We start from the raw sequence: 15,984 nt of genomic DNA, 5'->3' as shown, positions 1-15,984 counted from the left end.
TCTAAGCAAAGCTATTGTCAACTAAAATTAAGGATTACAGATTTATTCTGATTATTGATGGTAATCTGTAAAATTTTGAACAAATGTAAGTTATGCTAATGAATGTAATACACGAATAGCATTACCATTAATGGCCCAAAATTTGGCATGTTATGAATCCACTATGCATTTTACAAATTCTCTCAACCCTAAACTAATTTGTCACAAGAATGTTTGGAGGAATATGTATCCCACCCCCCTCCCCCCATAAATGATCAATCTATTTATAACCCCATCCCCTCCTCATATGATTTTTTTGGGGGGTGTTGAAATCACGTTTCAAGTAAATTAATAGTATTTATCGAGTCACATTAGAGACAGCTTTCCACTGATATTAAAATGAAAAATTATAAGTTTTAAACTGGTGTTAATTTTCAATTCATTATTCGTGGAAAATTGTCTGTAATACGATGCCATACATTGATTTTCAGTATGGCTGAGAACCAGTTCTAATCCAGCGGTTATTATCGGTTTAGAAGTCATACAGGAAAATATTTTCAGCTAATTACATTTTTTAATACTTTGACATTTTTTATAATTTGACATTTTCAGAGGGGTAGCAATACTAATCCATATGAGTGTGTGTGTGTGTGTGTTTGTGCGTGAGTGTGTGCAAGGGTGTTTTTCTGTGTTTAATAAGTTTAATACTATTAAGGAAATTAGTTCCATGGTTTTATTTAGAGTATAGCTATTAGTAAACTAATTTGTTGGTAAATAAGATAATCCTATTACATAAAGCAGTAAGGATTTTTGCTTGTCCTTAAAGATCTCGCTATCCAATAGATAGATTGAAATGTATATTTTAGAGATGGTTCTTATTTTAAATTAAATTCTTAGTTTGTTTTTAGGTTCCCCCTTTGAATACAGAGCCCCTAGATGCATATGGCACAGCCACTACTTAATAATTTGCTTTGTAAAAAAAATCATTTAAGGCATGACTCAAGCAAAGAATAGTTATGAATTTGTTCATCTTATATGAACAAAAATTAATCTCTAGGTGTTCATACAAAATCTACCAAAATTTTAAATCTTCAAATTTTGACAAACATGCATAACCCTTCTCCATAGGCACCTAAATGTTCATTCATAGTTATAGTTTTCCTCATAAAAGGGCTACTATATATAGTTTATAAAACTTTGGGTACCAGTGTAATTTACAGTCCCCTCACTCCCTGTAATTATGACAATTTTTGGGTCTAGAATCAAAACTATCAACCCCTATCTACGAGTTGGTGCATTGTACTTAAATTGAATTATTGGCAGTTTTGTATGTTAATCTAATCTACGCGCTGAGAGCTCGTATATGTCGAGTCAAAGTCGTGATAAGGAAGCTCTAAATATCTTTACAGGGATAGGCCAATGGACATCTCAATATCTTCACAGATTATCAATCAATTTTAAAGTTTGTTTAGCAATGTTGTTTCCCTCTAAATTTTAGTGTAATAGTTCTTTGCTGTGTTTGACTTAAATTTTATTTTTTTTGCAATGTAAAAACAATCTGACATTTTCATATAATTGCTTTCTGTTTAAAAAAATAATTATAAAAAAGTCATAATGATTATATTGTTGAGTACATTGCATTGGCCTGATTATCTAATAATATTTTAATAAACAAGGATGACAAGAATCTTTAGCAGAGAAACATAAAAAAATCATGAATGGACAAATGAACAAAGTGAATTATTCAGCAAATATTCCGTGATCATAAAAGATAAAGAGAAAGAAGGTTTATTACTCACGAAAACTTTTAAAAAAATGTGTTTTGTAGCATGACCGACGGACCAAGTAAGTTATATAGTCAATGCTCTTTTTAAAAAGTCTATCAACAAAAAAACATCAATTTATCTTAAACAGTAGCTAAAAAAACGTATTTCTTTCATAGTGTTACGGACTGGCCGACCGACGGACAGACAAAGTGAATCTTAGAGTAGCATTGCTACCACAAAAACTTGATACAAAATTATATTTGTATGTACTATGTTAATCATAAAACTAGTGATCTACATTTATTGTACAAGGATGATAACATCCAACAGGGAGAAGCTTAAGATCTGTCTTATATTTCAGTGGGAAAGTGCGCGCCAAGCAACGTTACTCTCAAATTATCACAAAAAATATTATACATTGTATTAAAACTTTATCATGTCGTACATAAAAATGGCTGGCAATTATTTTAAATTTTCAGTGCTTTTTATGGAGGATGAGTGCGTCATTTTTGCAACCAGAGCAAATCTCGTGTTTTAATCCAATTAAAAGGCAAGGTCTCTAGCCTGCAGGACTGAACGATTTTATCCTATGTCAAACATATTGATATTTAAAGAGATTTAAAATAACCAGTTACTATTGTATTTTAATAGTTTTTTGAATAAAATTACAATTAAAAATTATATAAAAATGCTACTTAATTATATAGCTCTCAGACCAAATTTTTTTGTGATGTGATTTATTTACAAAAAAATACTTTTGCTGTATACTGGTTTACTAATCAATATTCGACTAAAATTGTTATTGCTGCCCTAGTAAGTGACATAATTTTCCTTGTCACAATTTGCATATGCTTAAAATCTTCCAAAATTTTCGCTTACTCGCTTTTTTTCAGTCCTTGTTAATCTAAATTCATTACTGCATACTGTGCTCAAAATCATAATGAATATAGACATGTCATTTCAAAAGGGAAGCTTTGGAGAAGTTTTTTTTCATAAGGCATGGCACATAATAATGTGCAGGGGGGGGGGGGGGGTGCAGGAAGTTTATATAATTAAGAGGTTCATCTATTGTACGGCTTTGGCATTCATACGAACTAAAATGTCACAAAAGTGATTATTTCTATGTACATAGTAGTACATGTATATTTATAAATGACTTTTTTTTCAGTATGTGCAAAAGTCGAAAATGTTTCGTTGAATACCATTAATGGCGGTTTCACCCATATTTAATTTGAACCATAAAAAAATATTAAAAACACGTATTTCTTATGCTAATAATAAGTATAGATTAGGTTAAGTAAAGGTTTGCAATCACAAAAATCTTCAATTTCGCGGTTGCTAATATTCACTAGTTTTAATGCTGAAATTATAGATTTTATTATAATTTTTGCTTAAAATAACAGTTTATTGCATACCTTTTGCAACAAATAATTTTTGTCCAGGTTTGCTAATTAAAGAATAAGAAATCTTGGAATATAATATTGTTCCAAAAAAAAGTTTTCATTGAATTTGGATAGAGACATAAAGCTCAAATATTTTTATTATAATATGTAATAGGAAGTTATAACAGTTAGAACAATAAAAAGTGCACATACACACACACGCACACGACAGTGCATTATCAAATATCAAAACGTGGCATCATTTAATTGTATTGTAAAACTTAAAAGTCAGAAAAGATATTTTATAGAGGAATAATTTTTAGCCCTCAAAAATAAAATAAATTGAGGTGTCAAAACTCTCCTATACTTTGAAATTGGGGAAGTCTGCATTCTTTATTTCTCACCCCCTAAGGCTCAGCCCCCTCGGCATAATGTGCACGCAACTGAATAAAAATAGGTAATGTAAAGCCCCTTTATGGATAAAAACGCTAAATGTTTTCTCCCCCCCCCCCCTAACTTTAAAACTTTTACAAATTTAAAGGAATCAGTATACATTTAAGCGTACTATGTAGATTCAATTAAATCCAACGCCAACCAGCATTTATAAAATTGTATCTATCTATCTACTAAAACTAGCAATTATGGATAGATTATCCATCTATCCATCCAATTATTATTAAACAAGCATTTATGGAGAATGACAGTTTTTGGATTGCACTGCACAGTGTTCATTGTATTATTTTCTACAACTCCCATATTTGCCAGAAATGATATTACAATTCTACCATTCAAAGGGAAACTCTTTCTTTCTGCTTTGCCTAGGCAGGGAGGGGACTTTGGTCTGTTTATTACAGTAGTCCCAAAAGTTTTATAATAATGTTTTCTGATTCGTAATTTTAGGGACTTTCAATGGGTTTTGATTGATTTGTTCATTAAGTTGATTGTCCAAACGTTTTAACCACTTATTGTAATTTACAGAAGGAGTATTTTGAGATATATTAAGCCACTAAAATCTAATAGATGGAGCGTCCTTTTAAGCTTCAGATTTGTATGTAATGTCCAGTCATAAAGTTTTTAATCCGCAGAGCAAATATAAAATACACAACAATACACATGATCATACACAGTTGAAATAGTTTACTAACAGATTAGGCTGCTCATTTACAAAACAGCTGAAAATGATTTGTATATTTTTGAGCAGGTTTGCAATTGCTGGTAGGATCAGGAGAGGAGGGAACATTGGACTGCGAATTACGCTGGTACCTAAAGTTTGATAAACATATGATCTTATTCGTTGGCTCAAAACTTTGGGTACTTTTAATGAATTTTGATTGGTTGGTCCAAACAAATAGTGTCCAAAAACTAATGATTATAATTTAACGTTCAATGTCTTATCCCTGAAGATCCCTGGTTAAGATTTCAGTACCAACAAACGGACATTAACTCTTGTATAGTGTCTGAACTGAATAATCAGAATATAAAAGTATAATAGTCGAAGCAAATTTGAAAGTAAATTTGTTGAAAAACTTATTGATACAGGATAATGTTTATGGACATACTTACATTCTTAGGACTTGATTATAGAGTTGCTTTGCTTATGATATTGTTCTTTGTTGTCCCAGGAATCAATATACCAAAAATCAGATCAAACGGATATTTAGATCACATAAAAATTAGCTGTAAAAAAGTAGAAAAATCAACATGTTTAAAATGGACGTACGGACATTCTGGTAATGATTATAGAGTTGCTACGCTATCTAAATCGTACCTAACTACTAGAGGATTCATCATGCAAAGTTTGAAATCAATAGGACAATTCTAACATGTCTAAATAAACGAATAAAACCTATCCATCTCGGACGGACGGAACAACCCTAATTATAGAAAAGCTTCGCTTTTAAAAATGTCCTAATAAAATCAACAAAAATATTTTAAAATTAAATATTGTGTTATAAAAAAAGAATGAAAACGACAATCATGTCCCTAAGTAAATACTAAATCATCAGCTGTTTTGAATCCACACTACAGATTAGGATTTATAGATTAAACTATTAAGCTATATTCACTATCCTAGATTTAGAATATTTAATTTACAAATGAATTAGATTAATTTAACTGTATACTAATACTTTTTGCTTTTAATAAATATTAGCTTTGCTAAAAATAAATTGTAAGATTACTTGAAAAGGTTTATAGATCTAAAAGGATAAGACAATGGACGATAAATTAATGTACATCCCTAATGATAATATATGTACAAAATTACACCTATCGGAGATTATGATTAGCGATTGAAACGTTTGGACATTTAAATAATGAACCAACCAATCAAATACAAGTTGTTGAGCTAACAAATAAGAAAGTATTATCATAAAACTTTTGGGACTAGTGTAATAAACGGCCCCATTTCCTCTCCCTCTCAGTGTCCCTGCCTCTCAGGAAAATTAAGGCAGGAAGACAAACGAACATTAACAACACTTGAGTAAAATAAAGCAATACCATTACAAAAAAACTAGAAAATAAAATTGTGTCATCCTTTTCAAATTTCACTTAATAGGACAATTTCAACATTCACAAAAATACGGCTCAGCTATACGCTACAATCGGACGAACTTACCATAAATATAGAAAAGCTTCACTTTTAATAAGAGCTTAGATAGTGAGCATGGCAAATATGCTTTGACCTAACTTATTATTCTACTTCAGTTAACCTTTACAACAAAATTCTTTTATCGTAATACAAAACCTTGAAATGAATGCTGATCTATTTTTAAATTCTTTTATATAAAAATTTCTAATCTTTTTTTTTTAAATATTTAGTTTGGATTTTTTAGTAAAATTATTTTCTTTCGCAATATTAGTCTTCTGTTTCCCTTTTAAGCTAAAAAATCCAGTTTCTCGTGTTTCAATTTTCGCTCGGGTTACTAAATATGATGCTTTGCTTGTGTTGAGAAATTTCTATGCATTTTTATACCAAACAAGAATGATGACAATCAATTAAAGCGAAGCCCAACTAGCAAAGTTACTATAAAGCAGAGATGCTCTACATCTTATTGTTACAAGTTTCTTCATACACGGTTTGAAATCTATAGGATCATTCTAATATGGCTAAAAAATTTTGAAAATAAAAAAGTCTTTTTATTATACAAAATATTGGATTTTATAAGGTTATTAAAAAAAAAACATTCAACTAACAAAAATCTGCTTATTATTAAAAGAATGCTTTTAATGATCACTTTATTTATATAATTGATAAATTATATCATAATTTGTTAAACAATTTTTGAAAAAAAAGAAATATCTAAAACAATTATAGTATCAAAATGACGTAGATTGTACATTCATCAGTTTTCTAAAGCAGAAAATGACAATCCTTGATTGTAATTAAACCAGGCCTAATTACAAAATTATTTTCATTCGGTGATCATGTTACATTCACTGGTTCAGAGGCTCGGTCAAATTAAATTAATCAGGGCTCGGCATCGGAGCCTGTAAGCCTAAGGGTAATCAACCTTTCGCAATTTTAAAAATCAGCTGTAAGTCTAAACAGACTCAAATATAGATAAAAAGCAGCTATCCCATTTTCAAAATAAATTTCAAAGCATCGAAACGGGTTTAAATTTGAGGCTAAGTCGCGGCTGCCAAGCCCTTAAAATAATATTTCAAAAAATATTCTTTTTAAAGCGATGTATCTCTACAACTAGCCTTTATATGTTTGTACACCTAACCGATGCCAACAAAAAATCTTAAATAATGTACTTATAATAAAAAAGCAACCAAAATTCTCGAAACCTTTCACGTTAAAGACTCAAATTAATATCCTAAATCATTTGAAAATAATTGCCCTTTCAAAATTAAATTTATCGTCCCTCTATATAATGTTAAGATAGCTGGTTATGGCGGCAACATTTCTTAATTGAATCATGAACCAAGAATTATGTGTACACACTTTGAAAGGCAAACTATATTAACGTTTAATTATATAAACTGTATGAAATAGGGCACGGCAGCCGCGCGTTCTTTTCTTAAAATTTAATAATATTTATAACCACCCAGTGCTTTCCCCCAAAGTGCTTATCGGGCAATGAACCACCCTGTAAATTTTTAAATAAAAAAAGTTGAAAATAAGGGGAATGGGTAGTAAGCTATAAAAATTGGAAAGGAATATAATAGATTTGAAATCTGCATAAAATTTTAAGGAATTTTTATAAAATTAGTTTTTTGTATAATTCTTTATCTTTAAGCGCAAATACAAATTAAGTTAAATAATTTTGACATCTGTGATTGGTGGATTGAAAACTATCTGCGCCCTGATTGGAGAAGCTTAAGTGACGTACATCATTCAACCAATTAGAGCGCAGGTAGTTTCCAATCCACCTATCCTATTGGTCAAAATTTATTAACTTAAATTGGATTTGCGCTTTTAAATAATGAATTATATAAAAAACGAATTTTATAAAAAATCCTTAAAATTTTATGCAGATTTCAAATCTATTATATTCATTAAAATTCTTTCCAATTTTTATAGCTTAATGGGTAGTTTTTTTCCCCTATGCCTAATTCTAACGGGGTTGCCCTAGCCCTGCCATGCAATAACCCTGCGTAACACCCAGTACCTAATGTAACTTAACCTAAAGTAATTAACAAACAAACGACATCTACCATCCCCCTTAAATTCGTTTTTAGAATATGGATTAGAGGGGATTCTGTGCTATTCTTAGGTACTTAGAGGGAAACTGTCAAACACCCTACCGGCCTTTAAAGTGGCCTTTTCTACTGCGGCTGCCAGGCCTCGAATGAAAATACTTCAAAGAGCTTGGCTAAATTATTAGCTTAATTTTAGAAATTTGGTGTCTAGCTCTTTAAAAAATAATTAATGAAATTGATGACTTTTAATAAATAAACAATCTAGACGAATCTAAAAAAAAAGTTGTACTTTTATAGACATAATTCCCAAAACTTATTTGATTTGGCCAGAATCTAATCCCGCTGTTATTATTGAATTTCTATATTCCAACAAAAAAGTTTTATTTTGTTTTTGACGCAAAAATGTAACAAGAACGATTTCATTTTAATAAATGAAAATCATTGAAAAAGGTCTTCAAATTCCTTAATTTTATTTAAATATAAAAAATTCTATAAACTTTAACATACATCAAAGTGGCGAAGCTACTCAATAACTTACTAAGAACAAATCTACTTTTCTAAAATTCTAAATTCTTGAAGATTTTGTCATCCTTGTTAGATAACTAATACCTTACATTACAAAAGTTATTTTATTAAAACTATATATATGTCGTGTTATTTTCCCCGAAAGTATGAAGTTAGGCTCAATTAAAATCAATTCAATATCAAATTAAATCTCTCACCATTCTTAGGATTTATATGATTTTAATGGAAGCTATTGATGTGTATATAAAATATAGAAGTATGACTATATTTGGAGTTTTGAAAAACATTGTGGTGCACGAATTATGATAATTTAATGCAACCAAGTTGATTTCCAAGGGATATATGATTTAATTAATATGTGTTCTCTTTGCAGGGTGCCTGCTTTCCCCCCCCCCCCCCCCCCCTCCCCCAACCCAACACTCAAGGACAAGCAGTAATATAAACTAAGAAATGTTTCTACTCTGCATAAATTAAAAATTTTGTTTTAGACTTCATGTTATTAGAAAGTAAAATACCATGATAATTTTTCTCCAACTGAATTCAAGTAATTCATTAAAAGAGAAGAAACACCATGTTTTATAACTTAAAGAATTCACCCTTTTCAATGTATAGCCTAATATTCTTTCAAACTATTTAGCTAAAAAATTTTAAATTTTCTACTGGACCAAAATTATGATTATAAATACTTCAATTGATTCGTCCATATTGGCTTTATTGCAAGGGATCTGTATTCAAGGGATCTAAAGGGATATGACAATGGCCGACAAATTGATGTTCATCCCCTATGATGATACACAAATTACCCCTTGGGTAGATTACAATTGGTGGTTGGAACGTTTGGACACTCAACTACAAGAACCAACCCATTAAAATTCAATTAAAGTCACCAAGGTTGTTAAGCAAACAAATAAGAAAACGTTAACATAATGCTTTAGGGACTAGAGTAACAAACAGCCCAATGTCCCCCTCCCTCTCTCCCTGCCTGTATCCCCCCCCCTTTGCTCTTAAATTTGCCAGTGTTGGTGGTGTGCACATAATCCTAAATATAATAATATGCACAGCACTGTGGGACACATGCAAAGCACAATATACATTTGCAATAAATTCCTACCGGGCATACCAGAGCGGTGGGACCGAAGCTGCTAAGTTTCAATATATACATTTATTTATATATTAGACAATGATTTGTTCATAAAATTATTTTTCTTTGTGAACTTACATTTTTTTTCAATGATTTTAAAACAAAGTGTCTATTGAGCATTAAACTGGGGGGCCTAACCCTGCAGGACAACCAAGTACTTAATATAACCCAACCTAACCTGACCTAAAGGAAGACAGAAACGAGCGAAAAACTACAAAAAAAATCATATATGTATTTGTCAATATTTTACCAAGTATACATGTAGTGGAAAATGGTAGACTAGAAGATTTAAATATTCTTAGGCCAGTAGCCAGAGCCGTTGCCGCCTATTTTTAGAGTCGAAGTTCCCTGTCAAAATAGCGGCTCCACATCACTGGCGGATGCCAACTTTTCATACATATCAATTAAATATGTTGTACATATAGTGTATATATGGGCCTTTTAATATATTTCAATTTGCCACGAGATTGAAAGGGAAAGCATTGCTAGCAGCACAGCTACTCTATAGATAATGCCGGTCTGTGTGTCCGCACGTACGGCAGAGTCCTATAACGAAAATGAGAGCAACGTAACTAAAATAGGAATATCTTAGTTTACTTATCGATTAAAGGGTTATTCTGTTAGTAACACATTTATTTTGCCTTTTGCTTTTCAATATACATTACCAAACAACTTAAATATTTCTCAACTGAAAGAAAATTTTTATTTTAAATTCTTTGATTTAAGTGGATTCCTTGAAAAATAAGATATATGAGTAGAAAATATGAACATTATTTGTACTTCATAAAAAGGAAAATATTTTTTTTTACAAACGTTTTCAACGTTAGACAACATTTTAACTCTTGAAAACACATTATAAGACAACCCAAGTTAAAACAATAACCAAACACACGAAGTGAACATATAAAATTTGATGAGAGTTATGAATCACCTCCGAAACATCTTGGGTGGTGTGACCACAAAATTAAGAGGTTTAGAAGAATTAAAACAGCCAAGATAACAGATCTATAGTATAGATGTATATACAGACAACTACCTCCCTTCTTTTTTTCATAGACCTCTTTTGTCTGCTTCTAAATTATTTTCTTCTACTTGGCTGTGTTAATAAAAGCGACACCATTGGTTGATTTTTAATGACCTAATAGAAAGGTTGCACAAGGCAGTTGCAATGGGAAGATACAGTTAATTAACCCTTTCTCCCTCTAGTGTTTTACTCTAATGCCAAGATAGTGACGAATCTGGACGTACAAAAGAACTAGCAATTTAACAATTTTAGCCATAAATTGTCATTACAAACAACCTACTTTTGAGACATGTATCAAATATAAATATTTTGCTAAAAATAAAACGAAGTATTTTAACTGTTTTTTAAAAACACTGAAGTTAGTGTAGTAAGATCAGGGTTAAAAGTCTTCTCTATTGAATGTTGAAAAGGAGTTGGGCTTCATTTTCAACCATTATTTCTTACCAACTTATTTTTGAATTATTTGCTAGTAATGTAATAGAAATAGATTATAATAGTAAACTGATGAAATATAAGGACAATCAAATGTATGGATTTAACTCTTAAGGATTGCTTCAAAAAATGTAAGATCTTCAAAGAAAAGAAAGAATATACGAAAAAGCTACTAGACTCATAAACTAAATCTTTTAATTTAGTATAGGAATGGATTTATGCAGCTAGAATACATTTCAGAGGGGCTTTATCTTGGTCAAAAATGGTTTATAGCTATTTTTAACCTATTCCTCATTATAGAGCTCATAAAATCTGTGAGTTTACTAGTTTAAATTGAGGTAAAAAAAACTTATACCAGTTGATTAGCCCCTAACCTTTAGGAGAGAACTTTGGAGGGAAGGAAAATAGCTCAAAACCACCCTAGTATATTTATGAAGCTTCCCTGAAAAGTAAAACCCATTCAGACCAACATTTTTCAATAACACAGACAAAAGAAAAAAACTTTTTACTTTATATTGTAGGATAAAACTACAGAAAAATAACCCAATTTGTTGAAAACCAACCATGACATAAATTTAATTACAGTTTTTAAACAACAAACCAAAAACCATTTATAATGCTTAAAAGTATAAAATAATATGGTTTCAAGACACGCCTATGCTGCAAAATTTAGAGTAAACACACACTCACACACACACTCACCCACACACAAACACACACACTCACCCACATACACACACTCACACACGCTCACACACCCCACACACACACACGTTATCTTCTTGTCTGTAGATATCCTTTTTAGGGGCTATTAATTAGATTTAGTCTAATACAGTGTGCAAATCCAAAAAAATGTATTTAGGAAAACAAGGATAGTTTTAGGGCATAAACTGCGAAGCAGCAATAGAATAACTGAAGAGTCTAGAATGCTAATAACAAATCATCATGAAGGGAGGGGTTATTGTCAAGTACCCAAAGTTTGATATAACTAATAACCATATATAATTTGTTGAGCCAAAAAGTTAAGAGTTTTAGTGAATTTTGATTGGTTGGTTCCAAGCTAGAAGTGTCCACAGTTTTCAACTAATTATTTAAATCTACCAAAGGGGTAATTTTGTATGTCATCATTGAGAATGTATATAAATATATGACAATGAAAAAAAGTTCAAATCATTTTTTTGTTGGCCACCCTGTAATAATTTGATGTTGAAACTCATTTTACTTTAACTATGAATTATGTTATATACAATGTCTACAGATTAAAACTGTTTCATGCAAAAATGAGAAATAAAAAGCAGCCCGAGGTCAAGTTTGAGAGAGAATATATTTTACATGATAATGTGTAGGGGCTATTAATGTACAGCTAGAATAATCATATTTTTCACACCATTTAAAGTACTTATTATACAATATACATATATGCCATATATACTTTAATGCATGATTATGTAATAAAATAAGAGATATAAAATTCAAATCTATATTAAAAATGATTATTAACAGTTTAATTATTATTGTTAGACAGTGATTTTGAAAAATATTTTTGTTATAGAATTAAACAAGATTCTAAGTGAAAACTAAACATCTAAACTTCCTTTAATTTAAACCCCCAAAGCTATAAGTTTCCTTTTAATTCATAAAGTAAAAATAAATTTTAATTTCCTACATGCTGATTTTCCTTTATACTGAAAGGAACATCTCATAGAAATTTGTTAATAAACATTATTAGCAGAAATATAATAAAACAGCATGTTTTAAATGGGTGTACGGACTTTCTGGTAACGATTATAGAGCTCCTACGTTTCCCAGATCGTAACTAACTGTTAAAGGAATTATCATGAAAATTCTGAAATCGAGAGGACAATTCTAACATGACTAATTTAAGGACGGACAGACGAACCAATCATTGTCATAAAAAAAGCTTTTCAAAATGTCTAAATGTCAAATAGGTCTAACGAGGGTGACTGCATTACAATGCATGGTTAACCTATCTTAGTAGATAATTATACATATTAATATAGTTTTAATTTTAGTTGTAAATAATAAAAATGTATTTTATCCAGAGAGTGTCCCTTTAAAGTTTGTTCCACCTGCGGGAGTTAAATTGGCACTAAGGGCTTCAAACTTTGCAAATAGCAAGAGTTTTTACAAAACTACAAGTGATCAAAGAAAGGAAATTCAATTGCTGCGCTTCTACTATAACCTAACCTAATCTAAAAATCCGAAAAATAAGACACACAGAAAACTGTCCCGAATTTGTATTAATTTTGAGGAACAAGACTCCAGTTACGTCATATTTTTCTTTCCCGAAAAAGGGAAGGGGGAAAGGAAAAAAAGGGAAGGGGGGAAGAAAATCTCTTCAAAAGAGATGGGGAAAACCCCCTTTTCTCCCATCTCTTTTTTCTTCCCCCCTTCCCTTTTTTTCCTTTCCCCCTTCCCTTTTTCGGGAAAGAAAAATATGACGTAACTGGAGTCTTGTTCCTCAAAATTAATACAAATTCGGGACAGTTTTCTGTGTGTCGAAAAATAATAATAAAAGTTTGTTCGTGGTCTATATGGAATAAGGTAATCAAATGAAGAACTATTTTATACTCAATGTTTTAAGCAGTCTAAAATGTGAGTAAAAAAGTTATAATTTTCTGCAAATTAGTTTAAAAGTATGTATTTCAATATTTAAAATATCTTAAATTTCTATAATCTAATCTAATATTAGGTTTCTTTGTTTGTTATATTCCTTCTTTTTATGATTTTTTTGTTGTTTTGTATGGCAAGAGTCAAAATATTTGTTTGACTCTCTTGTGGATAGAAATTCTGTAATAGGAAATATTTTGTTGCACCTGGGTGCAAGCAAGGTGCAGTACATATGCTAATATTCAAGTACAATGGATATACAAAATGTACACAAGGTACAAGCTAAGTTCAAGTACAATGGACGTAAATACAAAAAGTACAAAAATAGGACTCCAAGTACAGCGGACAATTACATTGGTATAAACAAGTGACTTTGCAGAAGCTTTTTATAGTGCCTATAAAAAATGACGTTATACTGGCCTACCATTGGTAAATTAAGATGTATTTTGGCCTGCCATTTGTAATCTGGTCTTTCATAGATCATTTTTATTGTATGACGTCAATTCTTTAAAAGCACTATTAAGAGATTCTAGAAACAAGCAACATTGCACCTATATCATCATTATCAAATCAACGACCTACCTCTTCAGAGTAATGCAGACCCTCTGCGCACTTTGTAGCACTACCGACACCATTCAGGCAGGAGTAGAAGATGTCGCACTCCGAGGGGTTCTCAGACGGGTACACTCCGTTCTGGCGGGGACAGTGCGCATCACCTGAAATTTTAAGATAGTAATTAGTTGATGGCAAACTAAAGTTTTTTTTTGCATAAAGTATATCCGCTAAGTCTGACTATAAAGAAAATCTATAAAGAAACTTTTTTTTATTTCATAAAAATAATAAATAGTGTTGTTAGGAGGGGGGGGGGGGAGTCATGCTCCAATCCATTTTTTGGGCACCAGCCTTAATTATCTTAAAAGAAAAGACTAAGAGCTTAAGAAGCTATAGATTTCAACAACTACTGAACCAATTGAGTCTTCCATTATAGAGAAGCTTCACATAGGTCCTATGATAGTTTTATTTTTAGATTGCTATATCTCGAAATAGTTTAAAACTATTTTTCCCTCTACTTACCCCTTCGAATACATACCCCCTGAATGCTAGGAGCACAGCCACTACTCATAAAATAAAGAAAAAAATAAGATGATTTCTAAAGTTTTCTAAAAATGGAAATCTTTATGAGTAAACAACAAATAAAACACATAAAACCCAAAACAATGGCTCATTTTTGTTTCATAGTTGTTAAAGATCAAACGCGGCGTCAATTTTTCAAAGATTTATGGTTTTAATGTGGCATTGTTTAGGCTTTTTATCAGCGAAGCTCTTCCATAATTAAGGTTGGTCTGTCCGTTTGAATATTCGTAACAGAACGCCTTGTTACTTGATTTAAGCGTGTTGGAAACGTCCTGCAGATTTCAAACTTTTTATTTTGATTCTGAGGTACAATTCAGAAAGCTTAACAACTCTGTAACTATTATGAAAAAAGTCCACACATCCAGCTCAAATTTATGGTGACACTCTCAAAAAATATTTTCATATCAATTTTTAATATGTTGTACTGTTCGTCTCATTTGTTGAGCTTCGCTTTTGTGAATGTTGTCATCCTTTTTAGTAAGATAGTTAGATAGATTAATGTTGAGGCCCATTTTAATCGCTTTTGGTTTGATTAACTTTAAAATCATTAATTATTGATTAAAGATCTTGTATGCGGAAGGAACTAAAAAGAAGAGGGGTTTCAGGGTTAGAACAATGGTTGATAAATTATTCTTCCTCCAAAATATTATGCGCAATATTCTGACACTGGTAGATGGAAAAAAGTTTGTCTTCAACTGGACTATGTTAGGAGGGGACAATGAACTTCAAATAAAACTGACACCCAAAATTTATGGACATGTTTTCTCATTCGTTGAAAAGATTTAGGTGCTCCTATTAAATCTAGATTAGTTGGTTCTAACTGGCAGTTTATCAAACGATAAATATCTACAAAAGAGATTATTTTGTTTATTATCATTGATGATAACATCAATTTTATGCTATTGTCCAATCTATGATTACATTTGTACAAGTATTTGAGACTTTAACTAGAGAGTCGGAACTTCATAATAATGTTAAAATAGTTGCTTGGTTGCATGAATTCCGATCTACTGGCATCGATCTGCCTCTAACATAGTGATGTACAAACGCACAGATACTAATTATATAGTTGATGTGTTTTTAACAAATGAGATTATGTCTAAAAACGCCTAATTTTAAGCGATTTGATGCATATTCAAAGTAAGAAAATAACATTTTGCACGATGTCGTATTTGGAGCGTTGTTTTAAAAGATGTTTCCCTGTTTTAAATTTTTTTGGAGTGTTGTTAAAAATTATGTAGAATGATGTTTTTCCCCATAATCCGCCCTATAACAAGTTAATATGTATAAGAGTTCCTACGAAACAACAGAAGATATGATGCA

General features: G+C 31.0%; 1 protein-coding gene across 1 annotated transcript in view; it reads right to left on the bottom strand.

Annotated features, from left to right (window-relative positions):
• Positions 1-15,984, bottom strand: part of LOC145313293 (uncharacterized) — a 188,479-nt gene that overhangs the window by 14,391 nt on the left and 158,104 nt on the right. The window contains exon 5 of the mRNA XM_080152620.1: positions 14,110-14,243. Coding sequence (XP_080008746.1) covers positions 14,110-14,243 — 134 coding nt within the window. The remainder of the gene's footprint in view (positions 1-14,109; positions 14,244-15,984) is intronic.

The sequence above is a fragment of the Acartia tonsa genome, chromosome 3 (assembly GCF_053477335.1).
Source record: "Acartia tonsa isolate MP-2025a chromosome 3, ASM5347733v1, whole genome shotgun sequence".
Taxonomy (NCBI): domain Eukaryota; kingdom Metazoa; phylum Arthropoda; class Copepoda; order Calanoida; family Acartiidae; genus Acartia; species Acartia tonsa.
This window is presented reverse-complemented; position numbering and strand designations above follow the sequence as displayed.